Source organism: Sorex fumeus, unplaced genomic scaffold, assembly GCF_029834395.1.
Source record: "Sorex fumeus unplaced genomic scaffold, SorFum_2.1 ptg000034l, whole genome shotgun sequence".
Classification (NCBI taxonomy): domain Eukaryota; kingdom Metazoa; phylum Chordata; class Mammalia; order Eulipotyphla; family Soricidae; genus Sorex; species Sorex fumeus.
Window position 1 is genome coordinate 46,435,900 of NW_026606091.1, and position 27,971 is coordinate 46,463,870.

Consider the following 27,971-nt stretch of genomic DNA (forward strand, 5'->3'; position numbering starts at 1 on the left):
GCTGGCGGAGCGGCGGCCGAGGCCGGGATGGCGGCGGGCCGGCGCCGGGGGCCGCCGCTGCTGCTGCCGCTGCTGCCGCCGCTGCTGCTGGCGCTGCAGCTGGCGCGGCCCGCGGGGGCGCTGGTGGAGGGGCTCTACTGCGGCACGCGGGACTGCTACGAGGTGCTGGGCGTGAGCCGCGCGGCCGACAAGGCGGAGATCGCGCGGGCCTACCGCCAGCTGGCCCGGCGCTACCACCCGGACCGCTACCGGGCCGAGCCCGGCGACGCGGGCCCCGGGGGGACGCTGCGGAGCGCCGAGGAGGCGTTCCTGCTGGTGGCCACCGCCTACGAGACGCTCAAGGTGAGAGGCCTGGGGGGCTGGAGCTGGGGGGGCGCGGACGGGGCGCGCCCCCCACCCTGCACCCGGCCCGGCCCGGCCCCGCGGGGCGAGGCTCTCGGGCACGCCCGAGCAAGAGTCCGCGCGACCCACGTGCGCCCACCCCGACCCCACCTCCCGATGCCTCGGGGCTCGGCCGGCCCCCCGCCCCGCTTCTCGGCCACAGCCAGCACCCGCTTTTGCTTTTTCTGTGCGTGCGTGTGTGTCCCGGCTGTGTGAAGCTGGGGACTTGCTGATGTCGTGGAAGCGTGTCAGGGGCGTGCAGCCCACATGCAGCCGCAGCAGGGGCCTGCGCGGTGGCAGGACCTGTCAAGCGAAGGCGACTCCGGAGTGTTGGACAGCGGCGTGAGCGTGCCGCTTGGACAGGGGGTGGAGGTGTTGCCGATTGTGACATTTACCCGGGGTTTAAGGCTCCGGAAGGAGAGTCCGAAAGAACAATGCACGGCCGGCAAGGGTTGTTTGGCCCTTGGCACTCGCCTCCTGTTGTGACCTTGGATCGTGACTTGATAGGTCCAAGACGCCGTTTCTTCCGACGCAAGGGCCATGGCACCTTCTCCCAGGGTTATGACAAGGGCCGTGGTACCTCCTCCCAGGGTTATGACGGGAGTTAAGTGACAACTCTTAGAAACCCCCTCTACAGGATGAGTAAATGAGACGTTTCATGGTTTGGGGGATCCGAACTGAGAATTTCAAATCTTTTGTGCCGACGTGTGCTCATTTGACAAGTCTTACTGGGTCCCGTGAAATAACAAGATCACTTTTATTTATTTATTTATTCAATAATGTAGGAGCACTGCTATTTATTCAGCCATTGACTTAACAAGATTACTTTCCTTAAGTCTCACTCTGTATGTTTGTCCTGTTGCAAAATTCAAATCAAATGAAGCATCCACAAAGTAGAAATCAGACACATGACTGCTTCTAGGCCCCCTTCAAGCGAAAAGCAGCATCAGTTGTATTTCTCATAAACCTGTTCTGTTTGAACACACAGTTCTCTCCTGCTGTGTAGTCTGCTCTTAATGACTCCTCTGAGGGGGCATGCTATCGTTTAACCTTGGATTATTTCTCCAGGTTAACCTCCAGAGTTGAAAATACTGAGTCAAGGAGTGAAAGCTCTTCTTGCTCTCTGGAGCAGTTTGGATAACATGGAGTTTTAAAATAGTGTCCTGAGAGTACTTGGTGAGGTTGATGTTCTTATTGGCAATTAATTCAGATTGACTGGCGGGCGGGGGGGGCGGGGGGAGAGTTTGGGAAGCATTGAGGTCAGAGAACTTAATTTCCCTTTATGTCAAGAGTAATTGGAGAAAAACTTCAGAAAAATCACAAACAATTGGGGCTGGAGTGATAGTACAGCGGGTAGGGCATTTGCATTGCATGCGGCTGACCCGAGTTCAATTCCCAGGATCCCATATGGTCCCCCGAGCACTGCCAGGAGTAACTCCTGAGTGCAGAGCTAGGAGTGATCCCCTGAGCATAGCCGGGTGTGACCCCCCCCCCCCCCCAAATAGCAAACAATTTAATCACCTGGAACTGCTTAGCATCTGAAGCCCCAATCTGTGTTTTTTGCAGTGAGAAAGAATAGTGACCCAGACAAGCAGCAGGAAGGCCTACTGGTGTTCCTCTAAGGCCCTGGTGCCACATATGGGGACAGTGGACAGAGATCTTTCCGGGAGCAAGGTCCGCAGAAACCGTGGGAGCTGTACCTTCTGTTGGGCTGGAGGTGGGCAGGTCTGGTCTGGCCTGAGAATTGTGAGCGTGTCAGTAAAACAAGTGCCAAGAAATAGAAGAGAAATTCTTGCTAGGAAGCACCCAGCTGTATTCTTGCCATTTTCTTAGTGACAGAAGGATTGATCTGGCAGATCTGTATGGTTGATCTGGGAGATCTCTATGGCTCCTTCTAAAGTTTTCTGCCCCCCCAATTTAGCGCTGATTGGTCAGCTTATAGAAACCTTACTCTGCTCAAGAACAAGGAGCTCTGGGGCGGTGGAGGTCTAGTATGTGGAAGAAAGTGTTCCGTTTGGTTCCAGGAGGTTGTGTGGTAGCACAGTTGGCTCCAAACAGATCTAGAGTTGCTTGGAGGGAGCGAGGGGGATATTCGTAGCCACCCAAGCCCATCCAGGACGGCGACAAGGGAATGGGAATGGTTTGTGATAGAAGAAGGATGTCGGACCCTTGTAAGTCAGCACATGCTGAGCTCCGTGGGATTCTCGCATTAAACCTGTGGGGATGATGTGGGTTCAAGTTCCAAGTGGGACATCTCCGGAAACCTTACGATTTGGACTTCATTGCGGGCTGCTTCTCCCAGAATGCAAGCCAGGGCTTTGATTTGGGGTGTGTGGAACTAGTTATTAAAAACAAGTTGTAGCTGGGGGATGTGGCTTGGAGACAGAGCATTCGCTTCCCCTGCAGGAGGCCCCAGGTTCATTCATCCCCTAATACACTCCTCCCCCCTCCAGCCATGCACATTTCCCTCCCCTCCCCCCCACAATATCAGCAACAATAGCAAACAAACTGCAATCCGAGTGGTCTGATTTTACTTCTGTCGCAGTGGAAGTTTGTGAGGAGGTTGTCAGAGAATATAATTCTCCTATAATGCAAAGATGTAACGATCTGGGGTCAGGCAGTTTGGAAGGCCATCCAGGCGATTCCCTAGAGGCAAGAGGGAAGCAATCACTCTCTGGCGTGGACCGTTTCTGCAGACTGGAATGAGGGCTTATGAAAAATAGTCCACGTGGACTTAACTAAGAACAAGTCAGGGAGCGTCATGGGAGATGTTGATGAGTTCCAGTGACTCTGGAATAAAATCACGATGTGGGAGCCTGTCTGAAATTAATCATATCATAGCCTGGAGGCGGCATTACAGACCCAGGATGCTGTATCATTTCTCTCCGTTGTGCTACATCTGTGTATCTGTCTCCACAAAGAACTGTAAATCCTGTTAGTGGTGGCAACATCTAGGACGGTGGTTTTCAACCTTTTTGCACCTGTTGGCCACCACAGGTCTAAGTACCAAAAGACGGACAGTTAATAACCATAGCGTTAGACTGTGGTTTAAAACCTTTTTCTGCTCGGGGGCCAGCATTGGTCTGCAGAGCTGTGGTTGAAAAGCCACTGATGCAGGAGGCAGCTAAATGGGAGGGAGGGGATTAAGAAGACTGTTAAGAGGACCGCGATCACAACCATTTTTCTGGCCTGTGGAGGAAGTAGTTTCCATTTTTGCTCTGTAGATTTACAAGTGGATTTTCTCCTTGGAACAGTGTATCTAATAGAAAATTGATTTTCTTTTGAAATCTGAAAATAGTTGCAAAATTACTGGAGTCAAAGAGCCTCTCCCTTTCTCCCCCATTTAATTTCGATTAACTTCCCTAATTTCTCTTATTGTTTGCTCAGATTTCTTGATTTTTTTTTCAATGCATGCGATAGAGGAAGTCATAGTCTTCATTTAACCTTAACTTTGGTGTAAGGTAACAGACATTAACCTTTGGTGTTCCACCCAAACGTCTCTGTCACTCGTACACAGAGTGACAGGGGAATTGTATCTGTGGAAGATGTACCAGGTTTGTGTCATTGAAGTTTATTTAGTCCGTAGCACTGTAGCACTGTCATCCTGTTGTTCATCAGTTTGCTCGAGCGGGCACCAGTAACATCTCCATTGTGAGACTTGTTACTGCTATTGGCATTTCAAAATCATCACGGGTAGCTTGCCAGGCTCTGCCATGCTTATTTAGTCAAAAAAAAAAAAAGACTGAGAGATTTTTTTTCCTTATGTATGGCAGTTATTAAAAAATAAATATCACTGGTAAGACAAGGTGATGTGATCACATTGGGTGTTGTTAATTTAGCAACACAGATTCTTACTGTGCATAAAGAATTTGGAGGTTGGGGCAGGGGGAGGAGAGAAGATACCACAAAAAAGATGGGGGAGTAATGGAAGGCATTGGCGCTTGCCAGATGATTTCACCAAATTATATTTAGTTCATATTCTCAAATATGAATGCTTCACTCAAATGAGAGAAAGAATCCGGAGTTCCGACCTCTGTCAACGATCAAGAACCAGGGACGCTGTCTCGTTTGCCAAGGTGTCGAAAATCAGATGGGCTGGACATGTAATGAGATTTGGAGATGACCGCTGGACTAGAGCTGTTACTGACTAGATTCCACGGGACGCCAAAACATCGCGTGGCCACCCACCTACGAGATGGTCAGACTCTTTGTCAAGACCCTGGATGATCAGTTTGAGGCTCTTCGTGTTCCTAGAACGAGCAGACACCATTGGGCTACACTAGTACGCGACAGGGACAAATGGAGACATTACTGGCGTCCGCTCAAGCAACTCGATGAGTAATGGGATATCCAGTGATCAAGTGATTCTCAAATAGCTTAAGATTTTAGGTCTCTCATTTGGACTTTGAATGATTAGGATTTTGCACATTGTTTTTGGGTTCTGAGGGAGCAGAATAGTATTTGCTACATTTGGCTCTTTAGGATTCGGGGCCTTCCTGGGCTTTGGTAGTTAAGTGAACACACTCTGTCAGCACCGGCTTTCAGGTGGGAAAATCTCGTCCTGTTTCCATATTTCTCTGTGGCTATGGCCCCTCCCATAATACATGTCAAACATTTTTTAATTTTATTTTATTGAATCACTGTGAGATACAGTTACAAGCATTCGTGTTTGAGCTATGATCATACAGTGTTAAAACACCCATCCCTCCACCAGTGCGCATTCCCCACCACCAATCTCTCCAGTATACCCCCCCTTTCCCACCCTCCCCCTGCCTCCTTGGCACACAATTTCCCACATACGCTCTTTCTGCTTTTGGGCAGTATGGTTTGCAACACAGATACAGAGGTCCTTTTATCTCCTTTCAGCACACATCTCCCATCCCGACCGATCCTTGCAACCATCATTTTCTCAGTGATCCCTTCTCTATTCCAGCTGCCTTCTCCTCCCCACTCATGAGGCAGGATTCAAACTATGGAGCAATCTTCCTGGCCCTTGTGTCTACTGTCCTTGGATGTCAGTCTCATGTTATGTTATACATACACTGAGCAGAGCTTCTGTCCCCTCCACTTACCCATCCTCTTTAGTTTTTGTACGTATATTAATGGCACCTAGCGTAGTGTCTTGGTCATCAGATAATGTTCAATAAATACAAAATTATATCTAAAGAAAGATTGAGAGAATGGAAATTGAAGTGAGTTTCTGTTTTGACGCTGTTACATGAAGCCCACTTTTTTTTTCCTTGTTTTTTTTTTTTTTTTTTTATTAGTGAAACACCATGAGGTACAGTTGTAGATTTACAAATTTTTGTCCTTGGATCTCGGTCATACCACGATCAAATACCCGTCCCTCCACCAGTGCCCATTTTCCACCACCAGGATAATATCCCTCCCCCCCATCCCGAAGCCCACTTTTTTTTTGATTTGCCTCCAATTAATTTAGTTTTATAGTGGTAGGTGGAATGGAATGGGTACATATAAAATATTAATGCAAGAGGGGAAAATCGCACTTGTGTTTTTTGTAGATAAAATGTGTTCTGAGCGGTTTTAACCGAGATCATTAATCCTAATGTAGGTAAGAGTTCGATAGAATTAGAAAAATTAAAAAGATAGCTTTGAAGTAAGCAGATGGGAATAGGTGGAAAGGAAGCATCTAGGAAAACTGATTGGTAGGCGGAGGGAAGCAGAATGGGACCGCATTCTGCAAGACCGCAAGAAAGAACATGCAAAAGGTCTTGGAATGTCACTGACCCAAAGGCTATATAAGTCGAAGAGATACACGGGCCTTCTACTATAGCTGTGTCTTGGCATGGCAGTGTCAGGAGAGCAAATTAGTTTTTATCAGTCTGATTGGTGTGGCAAGACTTTAACACGGAGGAAGACTTTTGTGGTTGTTTGCTATTGCTATTGGGCTGCTCCTGGTGACGCTCAGGGTTTTTTTTTTTTTCTTTTTTCTTAATTTTTTTTTTGTTTGTTTCTAGCTTTTTTTTCCCTTTATTTTATTTTATTTTTTTTTACAGTTGTAGATTTACAATTTTTTGTGCTTTGGTTTCAATTATACAATGATCAGATACCCATCCCTCCACCAGTGCCCATTTTCCACCACCATGGATAATATCCCTCCCACCCCCATCCCCCCGTCCCCCCCTGCCTCCGTGGCAGGGCAATCCCCTGTGTTCTCTCTCTCCTTTTGGGTGTTGTGGTCTGCAAAAGAGGCATTGAGTGGCAAACATGTTCAGTCCATAGTCTACTTTCGACATGCATCTCCCCTCCTGGGAGGATCCTCCAAACATCCTTTATTTGGGCGCTCAGGGTTTTTTTTTCATGACTCTGCGCTCGAAATACATCTGGGGGACCATATGGGTACCATGGATCAAACTGGGTTCGGCTGTGTGCACTGCTGTACTGTTGCTCTAGCCCACGTTTAGGAAGACTTTGACATGAAAGGGGGTTCAGAGCCCCATGCCCTATTGCCTTATTCTTTATTGTTCTTTGTACGTGCTCTTCCTCAATTCTTTCTCTTATCAGTAATGACTTCAGTGCTGTGGGTGGACCAAAACCAAAAAAGGGCACAGTTCCTTCCTGTAAGCTTTTAATATAACAAGAAGACAGATACTTATTGTTTGCTTATTATTTATGTAAGTTATGTAATAGAGTATGTGTAGATTATGTTGCAGTACTGAGAGGACACTTATTCTTGGGGGATTGGAGAAGAATATACCCTTTGATTCAGATTTAGAACAAGGTCATTGAGGTTAACAGGACTGAACATTTCTAGAGAGAGAGAAAACTTACCATCAAAAACAGGACATCCAAAAATTTTTAAATAGAAAAAAAAACCCAGGATATCACCTGCATGCAAGACTTGTTTCATAATGAGATACAGTTTGGAGAGGTATTATGCAAGTATTTTCTCCATCCAGGATCACTTTTAATCACTTTTATTATACACAGATAGACATAGAAACAAGGGACATAGGTGTATAAAGTTTTGAGCTGTATCTAGTAGTACTGAGGGCTCCTGGCTCTCTGCTCAGGAATTGCTAGAGGGATCACATGTAGAGATTGAACTGGGGTCACCTGCAGGCACGTTGAGCACCTGACCCCCTGTACCATCTCTCAGATCCAACCTTTGTTGCAGTTTTCCTACATACGGTTTGGGAGAAAAAAAATAATTCTGCTTATTTGTATTGCTGTTTTACTTTTCTAATATCTGAATTTTAATAAGTCATTCATAATAATTGGGTCATCATAAAAATAATAAAAATTTCTGTTGTAGTCGTAATTTTGAGAAGTAGCTAAATTAAGTATGTAGACAGAAATGACAGATGATTTTTATTTCACATACCAGCTCTGATTGGCTCCTTCTCCCCAGAACACTTGTAGAGGCTCTGAAGCCCTGTCTGGGCTTAGTGGGAAAGCAGAGATGCTGAGTAGCGACGTCTCCAGTAGCCCAGAAAATGGGTGTGGTTGCGGCAGTTTATGTGCTGTATTTGCTGTTTCTGCTGTGAAATGCATGTTGTTTGCTTTTCCTCATCCCCTCATTTTAGCTGTTAGTCCCTGCTTACGGCCAAGGTTGATGATGTGTTTAACCTCACACTGTGATGAACTTGAACATGTTGTCATCAGCAACCAGTCAGAGCTTTTGATCAGCACAGAAAATTACTAAGTTGATAGATTCTAAGCCAGAAACCGGGCGTTTGACATTTTGAATTAGCACGTGCCCATTTCTCATGGGTAAACATTTGGAGTTTTCACATCGCAAAGACCCTTACTGCTTTTTTTCCTCAGATTTTGGTAGGAAGTTTTATTGCTTTGAGGATAGGAGCCAGTCAGATTCATGATAGGAAAACTTTCCAGTGCTGGGAAAGTTCCTTGGGATCAGATGATGAACCACTCTTTGGGTTTTACTTAGGAAGTTTAACTTTATGAAATAAGTAGTTAGCAGATTTTAAAGGTGGAGGAACAGCATTTTTTGGTTTTGTTTTGTTTTTGGACACATCCAGCGATGCTGAGGGCTTACTCCTGGCTCTGTGCTCAGGAATTACTCCTGGCGGTGCTCGGGGAACCTTATGGGATGCCGGGGATAGAACTGGAGTCAGTTTCATGCACGGCAAAGGCTTTACTCACTGTACTGTCGTTTTAAAGTTTGTTTCAGAAAGAAAAATCTGGGAATATTATTGAGAACGGGTTTGGAAAGGCAAGAAGGTTCCCTTCACCATATTCACTTTATTTTCACCCTTTGGGTTTCAGATTCTTCTAGAATCTCAGCATTCTTCTTTGAAACCTAGAGCATCTCTTAGTTGGTTCCTTTCACTTGCTTTGGCTTCTTTAAAGAAAAACGTTTTTCTTCCTCAGTGTTTTTGAGGGACTATTTTTACTCACCCATTTCCTTGAACCCAAGTTGTTTGTCCATCAGCACACGCCCAGGAGTTGTGCCTCAAATCTGAGCTTCAGATGTGACCTGAGTGTGGCCGTTCATTTCTCCCTACTGCTATGGCTTTAAAAACGGGGATGCACCCCCTTGGTGCAAGACAGCCCAGCAAGGGGGCCGGACAGTCTGCTGCTGGGCCAGCGAGCATGTAGTGCTGGGGATCCCTACCGTTCAGTGCTTGGCCCAGGGGTCCTGGGAGGCTACCAGGGCCACGCTTGGGGCTCTTGGGGGGCCATGCAGTGACAGGGTTGAACTTGAGATCTCCGTAAGCAGAGGCCTGTGGCCTTTTGCGCCATCTTCCTGACCCTCTTTACAGCTTCTGATGTTGTGAACATTGTAACTCTTAAGTTGTCCTCCTTTGATGTCATTTTTTCTCATTTTTCATTTCTTCTAGTCAATTAATTTGGGGGTTTTGGGGGCCATGTGGGGAATAATTTGAGCATTGCCAAAAGACCATTCAGTGCTGAAGATACAACCCGGGCCTCCCACTAAAAAGAATGTGTGCCCCAGCCCTTTGAGCTGTCTCTTTGGATACCCCTCTCTCTCCCTCTTATTCATTTTTTCTTCTTGGGGTGCTGGGATTAGACCCGAGACCCCACACCTGTGAGGTGGCCCTTGCGCCACTGCTGAACCGTCTCCCAGGTCCCCTTGCTGTCTTGTTCACTTCTTTACGGTCTTCTCTTTGTGTTTGCGTCTTAGAGCTCTTTCCTTTCAGTTTCTCTTCTCTCGTTTAAGAGCTTCCTTACTTCAATCTAGTTTTTCCTTGAAACCTTGAAACCCAAGTGTTCTTTTGGCTTACCTTCCTCTTCCCCACTGGACAGGTACACAGACCTGGACATATTGGGAGCCAGTCTTGTTATTTTTGGTAAACCATAAACTTTAGAAGAGGATTAATCAGGGTTCCGATGCAACTCCAAAGTGATCTTGTGTCAGACATTTAACTAATTCACTCATGAGAAACCAGTGAGATACTGAAACAGCTTCAAAAAAGAATAAATTCAAAAAACACATGTTATAAATCAGACCAGGAGCACTGAAATGCTTGTAACACTGACCAGTACTGACAAGGCATTAAGATAAAATTTGTCTTTCTGTGAATAAGAATTGTGTGCCCGTCCTATCACTTTTTCTCTTCCTCATTCTCTTTCTCTCTCCATTTTTCCCTTTTTTTCTTTTTGTGGGGCTGGGGTTGGGACCATACCTGGTGGAGCTCAGAGGCTATTTCTGGCTCATTGTTTAGGAGTGAGATCTGGTGGGTGAGTTGGGTTGGGCATTGATCTGGGATCTGCTGCAGGAAAGACAAGTGCCTTAACCACTAGTTTCTTGTGGGCACAGAACTAGATAGAAAAGAGATGAAGTTGATTTTTTCCCCCGCCTCTTTAGTTGAATGTAATGGTCTGGAGAAAATTCAGGGGAATAGATATCTATCATATTTTGGCCACACCTAGTAATACTCAGGGTTCCTCCTGGCTCTACCCTCAAGAATCACTCCTGGCAGTGCTCAGGAGACCTTATGGGATGTTGGAGATTGAACCTGGGTGACCCTACCCATTCTGTGATCTCTCCAACCTCATATTTTTAAAATATGTGCATTTCTTTAAAAATAAGGTTCATACTTGGGCTGGAGCGATAGCACAGCGGTAGGGCGTTTGCCTTGCACACAGCCAACATGGCCGACCCGAGTTCGATTCCTCTGCCCCTCTCGGAGAGCCCGGCAAGCTACCGAGAGGATCTCGCTTGCACGGCAGAGCCTGGCAAGTGACGTATTCGATATGCCAGACACAGTAACAACAGAGTCTCCAATGGAGACGTTACTGGGCCCGCTCGAGCAAATCGATGATCAACGGGAGGGCCTTTACCTTTACCTTTAAGGTTCATACTTATTTTTGAGAATGAACAAAATACTGTTTTCACATACTAGTGTTTCCTGGCCTTCAACATCCTAACTTGGTTTCTGCCATCTCTGTAATAGAAACTTTCTGTGCTAACCCAGATGCAGTATCAACATATTGCACTTGAAGTCCATGAGATCAAACAACTCACTACTTTAAGGGCAAGCACATGGTCTGTTCTTGACCTCCGGGGAGGGGGAGGATGATCCGTTTCCTAAGAGGAGGAAGGGTTCCGTTCTTTCTTTGCTTGTGGGTTTCCTCTTGTTCACTTTTGATCTAGATATTGGTGGCTATGTTCCAGTCCTCCTGCACATGCCCAAGAGGATTGGGAGTGGAACGGATTCCGGCAGAAGCAGCATTTTGCCCCGTAGAACTTAGGATCCAGGCGCTTCTTGCCCTGCTTGTCAAGGCTCAGGGCAGAGAGGAGGAAGAAACAAGTATAAAGGTTATGGTTTTGGAAAGAAGTTGGAAATCTCCTGACTCTGGGACCTTAAGAGCCACAAAATTGCTGAAAGAAAAAGTACTACCTTATTGAAAGGTAAGATGTTAAACTGTTTAAAGGTTTAAGCTGTTGTAGCCACGTTAGCACTTCTTCATAAGCTATGAATCCAGCACTGCCTGCCAAGTCAGATGTCTCTGCCATAATCACCCGTCCGTTCTCTCCTCTGAGGGGGACCTATGTGGCTGGAGAGATGGTTAGAGTGAGGGAGACGTCACTGCTCGGTTGAGAGGCCACTGGGGGTGGAGGTGAGGGTGTCAGGCACTGTATGGGGCCTTCGATATACAGAGTTCCAGTCACCCCATCTGCCTTCTGGAAATTTTCACTCAAGGAAAATAACAGATGATTCCAGTCTGAGAAGTGCTGTAAGAAGTGGGTATGACGTGCAGGCAGGGTGAACTAGCTCTGTCGGAGACAGTAACCTTTATGCCCTAGAGAATTAATAGGCGCTCATAAAATATCTCCTATTAATTGGAAGCAGGTTGGGTATTGTGAGTAGTGAGAAATGATCCATTCTGAGAAACAGGTCTGAAAGAGCAGGCTGTGTCGGAGAACACACCAGATTCAGATTCCAGAAGTTGCTATTTTAATGTTTGCTCTGGGTAAAGGAATGGAGGTGACTTTAGTTACCACTACCCAGAAGGATTGGCAGTGGGGGCTAGAGAAATAGTGCGACGGGTAGGATGTTTGCCTTGCATGTCCCTGCTCTAGAACCCCAAATGGTCTGTCCCTTGAGCCTTGGGAGTAAGCACTGAGCATAGCTGGATGTGGCCAAAAAATAAAGAGGGGTCGAGGTTGGAAGGGAAGGGGACTAAAAGGGAGAAACAGACCTTAATGAACAGAAGGAAAAATAAACACGGTGTAACATTCAGAATATACCTGTTACTCTCTCAGTGAGTCCCAGTGAGTCCCAACCTGTCTTTTCTTTTCATTTTCCTTTTTTCTTCTTTTTTTTTTGGCCAACATTCTGAGTATCCTTGTGTTCTTAACTAGGTTGATTCTGCACTTTGTATAGGTTATTAAAGATTGCCTTCAGTTCTTTCTCCAATTTGTGTCGACCTTGATTGCTTTCTAATATGCATTTTGCATGCCTCAACCTAAAGGTCCTCTTTATTATCCAGAGAGGAAACCATGAAGAGCAGAGGTTTTGGCTGAGGAATGTTCTAGGGAGGAGCTCAATGAGCTTCTTGTCTCTATCTCTGACCCAAACAAACAGGATTATATTTATGGTGACCTCAAGGAAAAGAAAACTATCCTAATTAGGAAATGTCAGGCTTGACCCTGAGCAGGTTTTCTGGAATGCGATTATTTGAGGACGTCTGAAGAGGCCCTGAAGAGGCCGCCAGGCTCGGGTTGCAGTGACGAGGCCAGGTTCTGCATGTGGGTGTTACTCCTGCTGTAGCCTTATTCGATCACTCCTTTCTGAGGGAGGTCTCCTCAGCGAGGAGATAGTGACTTTGAGGGAAGATCTGGGTGACAGGCCTGAAGAGGAATGTCTGCGTGTCTCTGTATTCCGACCTTCACTAAGATAAATACAAGAATAGAGGACCGAGACTGCTAACCACTGGCTGGGTGGTGCCTACACAGAAGGTCAGGTGTCAGGGACACTCAGGCTTGCTGTCTATTTCTCCCCCGGCACAGCACTGACAGCCTGAGGTAGGACTCACGATTCCCGGTCACTGGGAATCTGATTGAGTGTGGCACTCGCTAAGCTATGTCTAGGTGGAGCGAGGAGAATAATCATGTTTAAAGAAATGTCATTTTAAAAGCCACCCCTGACCCCCGGGGGGAATGGGCTGGAGCTATAGCACAGCGGGTAGGGAATTTGCCTTGCACAAGGCCGACCCGGGTTCGATTCCCAGCATCCCATGTGATCTCCCAAGCACCTCCAGGAGTAATTCCTGAGGGCAGAGCCAGGAGTAACCCCTGTGCATCGCCGGGTGTGACCCAAAAAGCAAATAAATAAGTAAATAAATAAAAGCCTCCCCCTGCCATACACACACAGAAGATTGGGAGATTGTTTATTAAATCCAAAGTCCAAAGCAGAATGTTTAGTAGAAAGAGTCCCCTTCCTCCCCCAAAAAAGAACCAATGGAACCATCAATAACAAATGAAAGAGGGACAGTGGAAAAATTCTCAAGGGATATTAACAAAGTGCTCAAGTTGAGATGCCTCAAGAAACTTCAGTTTTTTGAGTTGTTTGTATGACTATGGAAGTTTTCTTAGAAGTGCTAGAATACGATAATGATTTACAGAAGGAATCATGATTGATGTGTTGCAACAGAAAATTCTGTTTTGACCGAAATGGGAATGTATGAGGAGCAGCTTTGAAAATAATAACCTGAGCTTAGCTTTCTAAGTGGTTATTTCAATCTAACATACAGTTTTTGTGCTGGGCTCCAGCTAGTGCTATGGAACTTACTTGAAATAGTTGTGAGGTATTAGTGTGTAGCACAGTAGCACTGTCCTCCCGTTGTTCATCGATTTGCTCAAGCAAGCACCAGTAACATCTCCATTGTGAGACTTGTAGTTACTGCTTTTGACATATTGAATATGCCACAGGGAGCTTGCCAGGCTCTGCCCTGCGGGTGGGATTCTCTCAGTAGCCCGCCGAGCTCTCTGAGAGGGACGGAGGAATCGAACCCGGGTTGGCCGTGTGCAAGGCAAACACGCTACCCGCTGTGCTACTGCTCCAGCCCTATTAGTGTGCATAGTTTCAAATTCTAATCAAAGGTAAAAAAAGTAGTTTGAGCATGAGAGAACTGTCATGGAGAGTGTTATGCTTAAGAACTCTGAATAGAAAATACACATTTTCTATTCAGGGAAGATTTCTATACAGGGAATATTTCATTCTTTGCAGACTAGTGCTTCTGAAAGCTGAGTATTCCAGGACTTAAGAGAAAGCCCTAAACAGACTTCAGATCACCCATCCGCAGTTGTAAAACATTTGGTATAGATTTTGGAGATGTTTTGGCTAAGAATATGTAACTTTTCATGTTGAATGATTTATTCTAGAAGGAAGTCTGGTTGAGAAAGATTTTTGGTAATTTCATGACTTCTGTATACTCACAACCTGAAAAGGTTGTCATGCTTTTAGTTGTTACAACAGTGATTGAATGCAGGACAAGTTGGAAATAGGTTGCTTTATGAGATTGGTATTTAGAAAGTTATTAAAATCAAAGAAGTTTAAAAAAATGCTTTAGTTGTGAACATTCAGAGTAGTTCCTCACAGTGTTCTACATTTTTCATCTTGGCTTGCGTGATTAAAAGCTACGTATTGTTCCCTCATTTCTGAACTGGGCTGGGACAGTGTTAAAAAAGCAAAGTTCTAGATATCTGTTCCATATTTCTGCCTGATGAATGTCAGTTGATAACTCCAGAACACTCCAGTAACATCAGCAGGGCAAATGTTATTAGCAGGTCTAACTTCTGACTTCAGTTAGACAGACAGAGAAGCTCGAGGCTCAGACAGGCTGAAGATGTTGCACAGTGTCACCCAGTTGGTCTCGTACCGACCATTCTTCCACAGCCGGGTCTGATTCGTCTTTGAGATGAGCATTCATTTTGTTTTGTGTAGACACAGATCGGCTGTGTCTACTTTTTGTGGTCTTAATCTTTGCTTTCAACAGAAAATTTTCTACACACAGCTGAAAAATGATCCTGAATATACACAACAGAGAGAAACACTGCCTCCCCTCTCTGTAACCATTTTTCCCTGCCCCCTACCCCCACCCCAAACTTTCTTTTTCCCCTCCTGACTGTTCTTGAGAGGTAGTCAGTCAGCTCACACCTAAGTTCTGTGGATCAGGCAGCCTTCTTGTCAAAGCACGGACTCAAGAGCCATGGGTAATGGTTTGATTAAGGTGTTTTTCTTCCCAGAAGGATTAGCAGTACTCAAGAACCTTGGGGAAGTATTTTCGTGGTGCTTAATACTTCATCTTTGTGCTCTGGGTGCTGTTGAGGAATTAAGAGATTCTAAAATTGTTTCTTTTGACATTCCTTTTAATCAGAAGTCTCGTGCATAATTACACAATTCTAGATCTGACTTCATACATCAGAGAGTTCGGCTGTCTTCTGAAAGTTGTGTGTCTCTCCCAGGATGAAGACACACGGCGGGACTATGACTACATGCTGGACCACCCTGAAGAGTACTTCCGGCACTACTACCACTACTACAGCTGGCGCTTGGCCCCCAAGGTGGACGTTAGCGTGGTCATCCTGATCAGCGTGTGTGCTATCTCTTTGTTTCAGGTACGGCCTGCTGGCCATGCTGCCCACTTCTAGAGGGGCTGTTTTCTAAAACTTTGCTTCCAGTTGGCATGATACTTTTAAACGTTACTAACAGATTATTCAGCTTGTTGGTAAAAATGAAATCATCTTTAGTGAGAAATCCAAGAAACTGATGGGTGTCATTATATAGCTACCAGTGTCTCCCCAAAGGGTCCCAGGGAGATAGATCAGTTAGGATGTGTGAGACCTTGAGTTCTTTTTGTTTTGTTTCCCATATGGTCCCCTGAGCACCACCAGGGTTAATTTCTGAGTATACAGAGCCAGGAGTAACCCCTGTGCATCGCCAGGTGTGACCCAAAAAGAAAAAAATTTAAAAAATAAATATATAAAGTGGACAGTCAGGCTAGAGACCCAGGAAGATCTAGTACGCCAGTTTGAGAGACAGCAAGCTGGAGACAGAGATGAAGTGTTATAGGTAAGTGAGTGTCTGCCATAGAGTGTCTGCCATAGAGTTTTGTTTCCCATATGGTCCCCTGAGCACCACCAGGGTTAATTTCTGAGTATACAGAGCCAGGAGTAACCCCTGTGCATCGCCAGGTGTGACCCAAAAAGAAAAAAATTTAAAAAATAAATATATAAAGTGGACAGTCAGGCTCGAGACCCAGGAAGATCTAGTACGCCAGTTTGAGAGACAGCAAGCTGGAGACAGAGATGAAGTGTTATAGGTAAGTGAGTGTCTGCCATAGAGTTTTCTTTCGCTGGGATGTCAGTCTTTGTATGCTAGTGGTCTGATGAAGTGATGAGGCCTGTCCTGTCCCCTGCATGTGGCCCTGGTGGCCCCTGAGCACACTGGCAGTACCTTTTTCTCCCTGGCCATGGAGTATAATTGCTATTTAATAAGCCCAAAGGCCGAGGAGATAGCTCAGAGGGCTGGAGCACAAGCAGAGGCCCCAGGTTCGAGCTCTGGCACTGCGTGGCAGAGCAGGACCACATCCTTGGCCGAGCACTGGACTGCCCAGCCTGCACTGCTGGGCCCTGTGCCCCTTGGGGAAAAAAAAAACCCAAATAACTTTTTCTCATTGTCTCCCCTCCTCCCTCCCCACCCCTCAACCCCCGGAGTATTTTTTATTCGTTCAGCCAGGGTGAGTGTTAGCTATCATATGTTCATTTTATAGGACTTTCCATTGATTTCCCTTTAAACTTGGGAATGATCTGAACTAAATACTCCCGATCATTCTTGTCACCTGTACATCAAACGCCAGTAGTGCTTGCCACCTTCGTATAACCAAAAAAATAATCTTGAGACATATTTGGCTTGAACGCTGCAGAGATAAAAGAACTAGAGTATTTTTGTAAATAGGCATCATTCACAGGGCCGGGCCGTGAGGGTGGTGTGCTGTGGTGCAGTGCCGAAGAATCATTTCAGGACACAGCACATGCCTAGGCATCCCCATCACCTCCTGTAACTTGGGGGTAGGGGCACACCCACCCCCAGGGACTCGGGTCTGTGTTGCCTGGGTGCCGAGGATTGAATCTGGGCCTCCCGCATGCGATGCATATGCACTAACTCTTCAGACGGTCTCCCTAGCCCCTGGAGTAATTTCTACAGCTTAATTTATATATTTATATTATGTAAGTTTTGGGGCCACCCCAGCTGTGCGCTGGGCTTACTCCTGGCTCTTGTGCTCAGGGATCACGCCTGGCAAGGCTGGGGATTGAGCCTGAATTGATTGGCCTTGGGCAAAGACAAGCGCCCTCCTACCTGCTGTACTATTGCTGTGATCCACTTTTTATGTTTTTTTTTTTTTAAATCACAAAAATGTTAGTCCAATCTGAAGTGAGTTTTTCTGCTCTCCTCAAAAGCTAATACATTATATATTCCTTCAGAGGAAGTATAGTCATGTGACTGGAATAGAATTTTCATCTCCAGCTTAGCTTCAGGAAGAAGATCCACTTTATTTTATTTACTTTTTGGGTTTTGGGGGCCACACCTAGCAGTCCTAGAGGTTAACTTCTGGCGGTGCTCTGGGAACCGTATGGCTTCCTGGGGATTGAAGTGCCTTGCCTCCTGTACTCTCTCTCTAGCCCCAAGATTCACAGTAGATAGATAGATGACTTCCTGTTAAAACTGAAGTTGTATATTTTAATTGCATCTGCTTTTGATAAATATTGGCTAATGTAATACCCTAATATTTTTTTTGTTATTATTTATAATAATTGCTCATATAATATTTGGAGGTGTTTATTGTTGGCATCGCTGTTGTATTTATCATTAAAACAGCCACTGAAATGAGTGGAGATGCTATGGGATGAGTAGAACTTTTTCTGACATTTAGTAAAGTCCTCAGCATGGTGGTGGCTGGTCCTGGAGGTCTTCGGCTGCCGTAGCCCTGGTCTGGGCGGGGAGGAAAGCTCAACCCGCTCCCCTCCAAGGGGCTCCGGGAAGGAACACCCAGGCGCGGGGGCAGAGACTGCACTGCTCTCGTCCGGGATCTGGATTTTATAGTCTCTGAGTCTTGGCCGCTGATGGGATTACACGGCGCCAGGGGGCCAGGTGGTGGGTGTGACCCCCGCCTACTGGGATTTGGAGGATCTGGGTGGAAGATGCTCGACTCCAATTCGAGTAGGCTTGGAGGTCTCGGCCCCGGAACCCGCGTGGCTTTGTCCCTTTGCCAGTACCTTCATGTGTGCGGAGAGTGGTCTCAGCATGGTGGTGGCTGGTCCTGGAGCCGAGACCTCCAAGCCTACTCGAATTGGAGTCGAGCATCTTCCACCCAGATCCTCCAAATTCCAGTAGGCGGGGGTCACACCCACCACCTGGCCCCCTGGCGCCGTGTAATCCCATCAGCGGCCAAGACTCAGAGACTATAAAATCCAGATCCCGGACGAGAACAGTGCAGTCTCTGCCCCCGCGCCTCGGTGTTCCTTCCCGGAGTCCCTTGGAGGGGAGCGGGTTGAGCTTTCCTCCCCGCCCCGACCAGGGCTACTGCAGCCGAAGACCTCCAGGACCAGCCACCACCATGCTGAGACCACTCTCCGCACACATGAAGGTACTGGCAGAGGGACAAAGCCACGCGGGTTCCGGGGCCGAGACCTCCAAGCCTACTCGAATTGGAGTCGAGCATCTTCCACCCAGATCCTCCAAATTCCAGTAGGTGGGGGTCACACCCACCACCTGGCCCCCTGGCGCCGTGTAATCCCATCAGCGGCCAAGACTCAGAGACTATAAAATCCAGATCCCGGAACCGCGCGGCCGCAAATGCGGCCGCGCGACAGCTTAACAAAACTTTTTTTATGACATCTTATTGTCTTATTCCTACTTTGGACAAACTTGTAGGCTATCGAATGTAGCCTGCCCACAGGGCAGAGTCTGGCAAACTCCCCGTGGCGTACCAAATATGCCAAATACCAGTAACAATGATGGGTCTCATTCTCCTAAATAGCCTTGAATATAATCTCAGGGCTAGGATGAAAGAGACGTTACTGGGGCCTGCTCGAGGCAATCGACGAATAACAGGATGATGAAATGAAAAATGAAAAAAGTAAAGTCCTGTGTGGTTGAATAAATATTATGGAGTCAATATTTTCTTGTTCAAGTAGTGGCAAATTCAGACGTTTGAATCATTTGGTTTAGAACAGAGGTTCCCTAAAGATTACAAGCCTGTGCCCCTTTTCAGAAAAAAAAAAGTTACTTAGTGCCCTTGGAAATAAACCTTCTTTTTTTTTTTTTTATTTATTTATTGAATCACTGTGGGAAAGGTTACAAAGCTTTCAGGTTTATGTCTCAGTCATGCAAATATCAAACACATTTCCCTTTACCAATACTTATTTTTTACCATGAAGAACCCCAATAAAACCCCACCCCCCACCCCTCCCAGTCCCTGTGGGGCAGATGAATTCTAGTTAACACTCTATCTGCTTTGATTAGATTCATTGTTTCAATAAAAGATTCACCACTATTATTTAGAGTTTACCCTCCCCCCCCCCAAATCAGACATGCTGAAAAAGCATTGTGAAGTGATTTGCTTTCTACAGCTGGGTTCAAGAATTAAATGTTGGTTTTGGATTTCTGCTATTTTACCTATTGACCCTGGAAGTATTTCTACTGAAAGTCAGATAGTTAAGAAATTGGTTTCTGTGTTCTGGAGTCGTGGCCGTGCTGGAGAGCCGCTCGCGGGGGGCAACTGGTGGCCTCGGTAGGGCGTGAAGGGCGGAGCGAAACGCCCCCCTTCCCCTGAGGTTTTAGTCGCCCCCACACTCCCAGCTCATACCTGCTGTCCACAAGGCTCCCATGTGGCCGCCATCTTTCTTTCCAGAGGGAGGAGGGCGGAAGGGAGCAACACCCTTTCCCCTCTGGGCAGAAATGATTGCCTGGATTAACACATAGTCCTTTCACTTTTCTGCTCCAAGCTGCTGGGTTCTGCATTAGGTCATTGTGCTTCTGGGGCTGTGGCCGTGCTGGAGAGCCGCTCGTGGGGGCAACTGGTGGCCTTGGTAGGGCGTGAAGGGCGGACCGAAACGCCCCCCTTCCCATGAGGTTTTAGTCGCCCCCACACTCCCGGCTCATACCTGCTGTCCACAAGGCTCCCATGTGGCCGCCATCTTTCTTTCCAGAGAGGAGAGGGCGAATGGGGCAACACCCTTTCCCCTCCGGCAGACTTGATGGCCTGGATCAATGCATAGTCCGTTCACTTTTCTGCTCCAAGCTGCTGGGTTCTGCATTAAGTCCTTGTGCTTCTGGGGCCGTGGCTGTGCTGGAGAGCTGCTCGCAGGGGGCAACTGGTGACCTCGGTAGGGCGTGAAGGACGGACCGGAACGCCCCCCTTCCCATGAGGTTTTAGTCGCCCCCACAGCCCCGGCTCATACCTGCTGTCCACAAGGCTCCCATGTGACCGCCATCTTTCTTTCCAGAGGGAGGAGGGCGGAAGGGAGCAACACCCTTTCCCCTCTGGGCAGAAATGATTGCCTGGATTAACGCATAGTCCTTTCACTTTTCTGCTCCAAGCTGCCGGGTTCTGCATTAAGTCCTTGTGCTTCTGGGACTGTGGCCGTGCTGGGGAGCCGCTCGTGGGGGGCAACTGGTGACCTCGGTAGGGCGTGAAGGACGGACCGAAACGCCCCCCTTCCCATGAGGTTTTAGTCGCCCCCACACTCCCGGCTCATACCTGCTGTCCACAAGGCTCCCATGTGGCCGCCATCTTTCTTTCCAGAGAGGAGAGGGCAAATGGGGCAACACCCTTTCCCCTCCGGCAGACTTGATGGCCTGGATCAACGCATAGTCCGTTCACTTTTCTGCTCCAAGCTGCTGGGTTCTGCATTAAGCCCTTGTGCTTCTGGGGCCGTGGCTGTGCTGGAGAGCCGCTCGTGGGGGTGACTGGTGACCTCGGTAGGGCGTGAAGGACGGACCGGAACGCCCCTCTTCCCATGAGGTTTTAGTCGCCCCCACAGCCCTGGCTCATACCTGCTGTCCACAAGGCTCCCATGTGGCCGCCATCTTTCTTTCCAGAGGGAGGAGGGCGGAAGGGAGCAACACCCTTTCCCCTCTGGGCAGAAATGATTGCCTGGTTTAACGCATAGTCCTTTCACTTTTCTGCTCCAAGCTGCTGGGTTCTGCATTAAGCCCTTGTGCTTCTGGGGCTGTGGCCGTGCTGGAGAGCCGCTCGTGGGGGGCAACTGGTGACCTCGGTAGGACGTGAAGGACGGACCGAAACGCCCCCCTTCCCATGAGGTTTTAGTCGCCCCCACACCCCTGGCTCATACCTGCTGTCCACAAGGCTCCCATGCGGCCGCCATCCTTTCCAGAGAAGAGAGGGCGAATGGGGCAACACCCTTTCCCCTCCGGTAGACTTGATGACCTGGATTAACGCATAGTCCTTTCACTTTTCTGCTCCAAGCTGCCGGGTTCTACATTAAGTCCTTGTGCTTCTAGGACTGTGGCCGTGCTGGGGAGCCGCTCGTGGGGGGCAACTGTTGACCTCGGTAGGGCGTGAAGGACGGACCGGAACGCCCCCCTTCTCGTGAGGTTTTAGTCGCCCCCACATCCCCGGCTCATACCTGCTGTCCACAAGGCTCCCATGCGGCCGCCATCCTTCTTTCCAGAGAAGAGAGGGCGAATGGGGCAACACCCTTTCCCCTCTGGGCAGAAATGATGGCCTGGGTTAACTCATCGTCCGTTCACTTTTCTGCTCTAAGCTGCTGGGTTCTGCATTAAGTCCTTGTGTTTCTGGGGCTGTGGCCGTGCTCCAAACTTAACTCTGATTTTCAGGGAGAAAGATTGAGTTGTTTACTTCTCATTGATCATTTAGTATATAGAGAGATGTCGCGCGGCCGCATAAGCGGCCGCGCGGTTTTGAGAAAAAGTCCTCGTTCCCGCCTACTCGAGCTGTGTTTGTAGAGGCTTCTGGTCACCGGGGTTCCATCTGGGGGAGGCGGGATGCGGCACCTACTCCATCTGGAACTTGCCGGTGCTCTCGGCTCTTTTTGGAACCTGTTTTTTCTTTTTTTTTTCCCTCCGGGATCCCGCACCCTCCATGTGTTCCTTCTCTTATGCTGAACGCTTCAAAGATGGCGCTGGGGGGCGGGCTGTGGGCGTGACTTCCGGAATCAGAGGTTACCTGGGAGGTGTAGTCCGGCAGATTTGAGAAAAAGTCCTCGTTCCCGCCTACTCGAGCTGTGTTTGTAGAGGCTTCTGGTCACCAGGGTTCCATCTGGGGGAGGCAGGATGCGGCACCTACTCCATCTGGAACTTGCCGGTGCTCTCGGCTCTTTTTGGAACCTGTTTTTTCTTTTTTTTTTTCCTCCGGGATCCCACACCCTCCATGTGTTCCTTCTCTTATGCTGAACGCTTCCGGAAATAAACCTTCTTTCAGTGAACAAACAGAAAGTATCCCCCCAATTTTCTGTAAGGTTAAGCCACTCCCTGGATCATTTCTGCATCTCCCGGGTGGGCAGTATAGCTCATCTTGGGAAATACTGTCTGAGAACATGTATATTACTGTGGTTCATGTAGGTGGTTTAGGAAAAAAACAAGAATGAACACAGTTTGTCTGAGTTCAGTTTACTGAGGAGGAGACACATCTAGCAGTGCTTTGAGTTCCTGCATGCAAAACCTGTGTTTCAGCCCTTGGAGCTATAGCCCTAACCCCTGCATCTTGGAATTATTTTTATTTTGGGAGGTAGTAGTGGTTGTTGGGGCTTATACCTGGCTGTGCTCAGGGCTTACTCCTAGCAATATGCTCAGGGACCAAATGCAGTTAATGGTATAAAGTACTTAAACCCTATAATGTCACTCTGGTCATCTTAGATTTTCAGGAAAGCAAATTTCTTGCCAGTTAAGTTTTTTCATTAACTCTCCCTCCAGTAAATAGATTCCAGTCTTAGAAAGTAAACAGATTTTTTTCTTTCTGGGTCACACCCAGCGATGCTCAGGGGTTACTCCCAGTCTGCACTCAGGAATTACTCCTGGTGGTATTTGGGGGACCATATGGGATGCCGGGTACAGATCCCGGGTTGACTGGGTGCAAGGCAAAGGCCCTCCTCTCTGTACTATCACCCTATCCCCTGTAAACAGATTTCCTGACTAATCTAGGCAAGAGCCACTGTCACTGTCACTGTCACAGTCCTCCCATTTTTCATCAATTTTCTTGAGCGGGCCCAGTAACATCTCCATTGGAGACTTTGTTGTTACTGTGTTTGGCATATCGAATACGTCACGGGTAGCTTGCCAGGCTTTGCCGTGCGGGCGAAATACTCTCGGTAGCTTGCCGGGCTCTCCGAGAGGGGCGGAGGAATCGAACTCGGATTGGCCAGGTTGGCTGCATGCAAGGCAAACGCCCTACCCACTGTGCTATCACTCCAGCCAGGCGAGAGCCAAAGAAGAACAATGTGGGAACCTTTGGTGTGTGGGGGGCTGAACTCTGACTACCTGACTCATCCAGCCTTGGAATCCCATAGACGCACAAGGGCATATTGCTTAATTAGCTTTTACTTGCTGAGCAAGATGTTTGAGACCCCCATTTTGTTGTCACTGTTGTTCATTGGGGGGGGCACACTCAGCTGTGTGGGAAGCCATTCTGTGCCCCCATCCAGGCAACATAGCCTTCGCCCCTGAGATCCTGTTTATAATCAGAACGAGTTTAGTGTTTAGGGGGATGGAAGGGAGTGGTGTTTACCATGATGAATTTTGGTAATAAAAACAACCCATTTTCTTTCCTTCACTGTTGTTAGTTTTTCAGCTGGTGGAATAGCTATGATAAGGCAATCAGCTACCTAGCCACGGTGCCCAAGTATCGCATCCAAGCCACGGAGATTGCCAAGCAGCAGGGATTGCTGAAAAAAGCCAAAGAGAAAGGCAGAAACAAAAAGTCCAAAGAGGAGATTCGTGGTGAGGAGGAGAGCATCATAAAGAACATTATAAAAAGCAAAATAGATATCAAAGGGGGCTATCAGAAGCCCCAGATTCGTGACCTTCTGCTGTTTCAAATTCTCTTCGCTCCCTTTCACGTGTGCTCATACATCGTTTGGTATTGCCGGTGGATCTATAACTTTAACATCAAAGGCAAAGAATATGGCGAGGAAGAAAGACTCTATATCATACGTAAGTCTATGAAGATGTCAAAATCTCAGTTTGATAGTCTAGAGGATCACCAGAAAGAAACTTTCCTTAAACGGGAGCTCTGGATAAAGGAGAATTATGAGGTGAGTAATTACTTGGGTTATTTTCCCGAGTTAAAATTGGATGTGCGGTAAAGAATCACAGACTTATGCTCAGATTTCTGAGTTCTGAGTTAAGAATACGTTCTAGTGTGTGTTTATTAAAAGCATGACTGGTAGTTGGGACAGGGGTTTCTCCTGGCTCTGTGCTAAGGGATCACTCCTGGTGGTGTTTGGAGGACCATATGGATGCTGGGGGTTGACTCTGGGGTGGCTGATTGCAAGGCAAATGCCCTGTCTGTGGTACTATGGCTTGGACCCTAATTTACCTTTTCAAAAGACCACCTTGACGGGCCAGAGAGCTCGCTCAGTGGCTGAAGGATGTGCTTTGCATGCAGGACACCTGGGTTCCTCCTCTTCACACCCAGCCAGTGATGTCCGTGGCACTTTGGGGATGGCCTAAAAACAAACCCCAAAGGGCGAACTTCAGGGCCTAGGGGATACTGCAGGTGGGAGAACCTGAGATTGAGCCCCAGCACTGCATGGCTCCTCCACCGTTTTGGGGAGGGGCCTTGGTAGCCCCAACATTGCTGGGCCCAGAGAGCACCGTGTTGCTGGACTCCGCATTGTACTGCAGGCCTGGGCGAAGGATTGCTGGGACCTGTTCCTGGGCCCACAAGTGCTGCTGTTTTTGTTGATTGCACCCAAGTATGGTCTTCTCCATATTTTTTTTTTCCAATCAGAAAAACTTAGCCACAGAGCTTAAAAAGAGAGAAAGAGATGAGATGAAATGAACTTGAAACCATTTCAGAGTCAATGAGTCCAGGTGTTCTGTAGCTAATAAGTGAATTTTTCCTTTTCTTTTTAACTTGATTTAATGTAGTGAAGGTCTTTTGAGGGGGTGGAAGGTAGGGCTTGGGGACATACCCAGTGGTACGCAGAGCATACTCCTGACTCTGAGCTTGAGTGTGGTGTTGGTGGAATCGGGGTCAGCAGTGTGCAAGGAAGACGCTTAACAAACTGCACTATCTTCGGCTCTAACACTGGACTTTTTATTAGTAAGGCCACATTCAGTGACTATCAGTTGAAGCGATTACTTCAGGTGATCAGCTACCTGGCATACTTCTCAGAGTAACTGGCAATCTCATCATAATGAAACTATTTTAGGTGCTGTGTAAAATGAATTGTTAGTGGTTTTAATAAGTGAATTCTTCTTACGCATCAGAGGTCCATTTGATTTTTCAGTTTCATAGACATGCTTTTTTTTTTTTAATGTGGCGTTGACAAAGTTCACGTAAAGTTTCAATCTGAATTCAACTTAAATAACTTAACCTCCTGTGAATTACCAGAATGCTTTCACATGAGTAGCAAACCAACCTATAAGTAACATGGCAATTGAAGGTAGCATTCTATTTAACTACCAATTCACTTGTTTTCTCTTTGAAGTAAGTGAAGTAGTCCAGTCCACAAAACACTCTCTCAGAGAGGGTTTCCTGGGCTGAATGATCAGATGCTTTAGCCTGAGCTTCTCATCACTTTGTAATGTTTGGAAGTAAAATTGTTTCTAGAATTTGATGTGACTGAAACTGTTGTGCAGATGTGCCTTGCTCCTTTTGCGTCAACTAAAAGTTGTTCTTAAATAGTATGGTTTTGCTAACTGTTTGTGGTAATTTAGTAAGCAAATATTTTGAAGAACCAGTAATTTTTTTAAAAAATAAAATTAGGTATTAATTTTGGAAACAGTATATGTGTATTGTATATTTACATAGAAATTTATCTCATAATTTTTAGTATTGTTGATCCTGTCCAAAGAACAAAACAACTATATGTGTATCTACCTATCTACATACACAAATTTATTAGAAACCTTTACCTAAAGTTACTGTGTTACTGTGTTTGGCATATTGAATACGTCATGGGTAGCTTGCCAGGCTCTGCCGTGGGCAAGATACTCTCAGTAGCTTGCCGGGCTCTCAGAAAGGGGTGGAGGAAGTGAACTCGGGTCCCATGTTGGCCGCTTGTAAGGCAAACGCCCTACCGCTGTGCTCTCGCTCCAGCCCTTACATCTGAAAAATGCAAATAATGATGTAATGCTAATAACAGATGTTTCTCTCTTGGATAAAAAATTCAGTTAGTGTTTTTGTACTTATAGATCTACAAACAAGAACAAGAAGAAGAACTGAAGAAAAAATTAGCAAATGATCCTCGCTGGAAGAGATACCGGCGGTGGATGAAGAATGAAGGGCCGGGCCGGCTGACTTTCGTGGACGACTGAAGGGCTGGGGAGTGCTCTGGGGCCAGGCCTGCCTGGGAATTCCTCTCATAACTAAATTCTCTCAGCAGGAATTAAAATTTCTCAAGTCTTTGGAGAAAATAATCATGTAGAATTGTAAACTTTCCCTTAAAACTTTCTAAGGCATTTATGATTGTCCCAATTTTTATAACCAATTTGTGGATCTTGTTAAAAGATTTGACATGAAGATTTTTCAGTTGCCTTTTAAAAATTTTATATGTTTATTTTAAAGATTTGACAAGAAAATCGATTAGATACCATTTGAAATTTCTACGTGTTAAGTCTTTATTCTTCCGAAATGTTTCCTTATTCTTTGTTATAGTACTACATTTTCCTGCTTTCATGGCCTCAAATATTTTCACAAAGCATAATTATAATAGTATTTAATGACCTGATTGCCAGTGTCTTCCTAGACACAAACTTCTTTGCCCAAAATGATTTCGACTATCAAGCCATCTTCATTACAGTCATTTTAGGATTGAAATATCTTCAAAATCTCTCTCTGGGAGAGTCTTCTGCTAGACTATCTTTATACTCTTCCCCCCCTCAGTCATGAAATTCTTAGTAAGATCAGAAACTCTCCAGGAGAGTGAATCTGCTTCATGTCCTTGTAGGATGAGCCCGATTGCAGTCATTATAGGACTATAATTGTATCATCAAATATTTCTCCAGAAGAGACGTTGTGAAAAACCCTTTTGTACCATAACAGTGCTTCTCCTGTATCCCTCCCCCCCACCCCCCACTTAAGTACAAATTAAAAAAGAAATGTAAGAGCAGAAATCGCGTCCTGAGCAGTCGTTCATACATGATGGACTCCTTGAGCATGAGATTCATTGTACGTTGAGTGCATTGGACCCCGAAAGACGTGCATGGTGGGCGCGCTGTTCCTTCAGACAATGGAACACAAATATGTTCTCTGTATGGAAGCGAAAGTAATTCGCACATGGTTTTTCTGAAGCCAGTGTGATACTGTACCAGTGTCAATACACATTCATGACAGCAAATTAATATTCCTCTTAAAGGCTTGGTCCCATTGCATCGTAGTGATAAAGTGGTTGTAATGTCTCACAGCTGTGTTGGTATGACAGTTTAAATCAAAGATCCTTAAAAGATTACTGCTGCTGTATCACAATTTTATTTTTAAAAATAAAAATCTTATTTTTATTATTTAACATTTAATTTTATTCTTAACACTTGCTATTATTTGAAACACGTATTCCTCTTCATGTTTTGTTGCGGTCATTGTGGTGTCACACACACTTAGCCATGGTGCTTGCTTTTGTGTCGGCCAAGTGCGGGATGGAGGGGTCCCAGATGGCAGTGTTGTTGGGGTCACTCTCACTGCGTGCCAGGCAGCACCAGGGCTTGAACTCATGGCCTGACGTTTGCCAGGCAGGTGCCTTTGTCACTTAGCTCTCCCTGGGCTCCCCTTACTACATCATTTTCGGGTACTTTGGCATCAGAAATATGCAAGGTTTATTTCCAGCAGAATTAAACCTGTCCCTTTAAGAACTTAGCCCAGAGATGTGAATATTTGAAAAACCTCAGGAGGGTGAGTTCTATCCTTACTCACATCCCAGAGACCTTAGGAGA

At 46.6% G+C, this 27,971-nt stretch overlaps 2 protein-coding genes across 2 annotated transcripts in view; both read left to right on the forward strand.

Moving 5' to 3' along the window:
* The window catches only part of GNG10 (G protein subunit gamma 10), a 130,736-nt gene that overhangs the window by 91,925 nt on the left and 10,840 nt on the right, over nt 1–27,971 (forward strand). The gene's annotated exons all lie outside the window — the stretch shown is intronic.
* Nucleotides 13–27,557, forward strand: DNAJC25 (DnaJ heat shock protein family (Hsp40) member C25). The gene is made up of 4 exons (XM_056117293.1): nt 13–342; nt 15,302–15,454; nt 23,660–24,130; nt 26,238–27,557. The coding sequence occupies exons 1-4, from the start codon at nt 28–30 to the stop codon at nt 26,358–26,360; spliced, it is 1,062 nt and encodes a 353-aa protein (XP_055973268.1). The 5' UTR covers nt 13–27; the 3' UTR covers nt 26,361–27,557.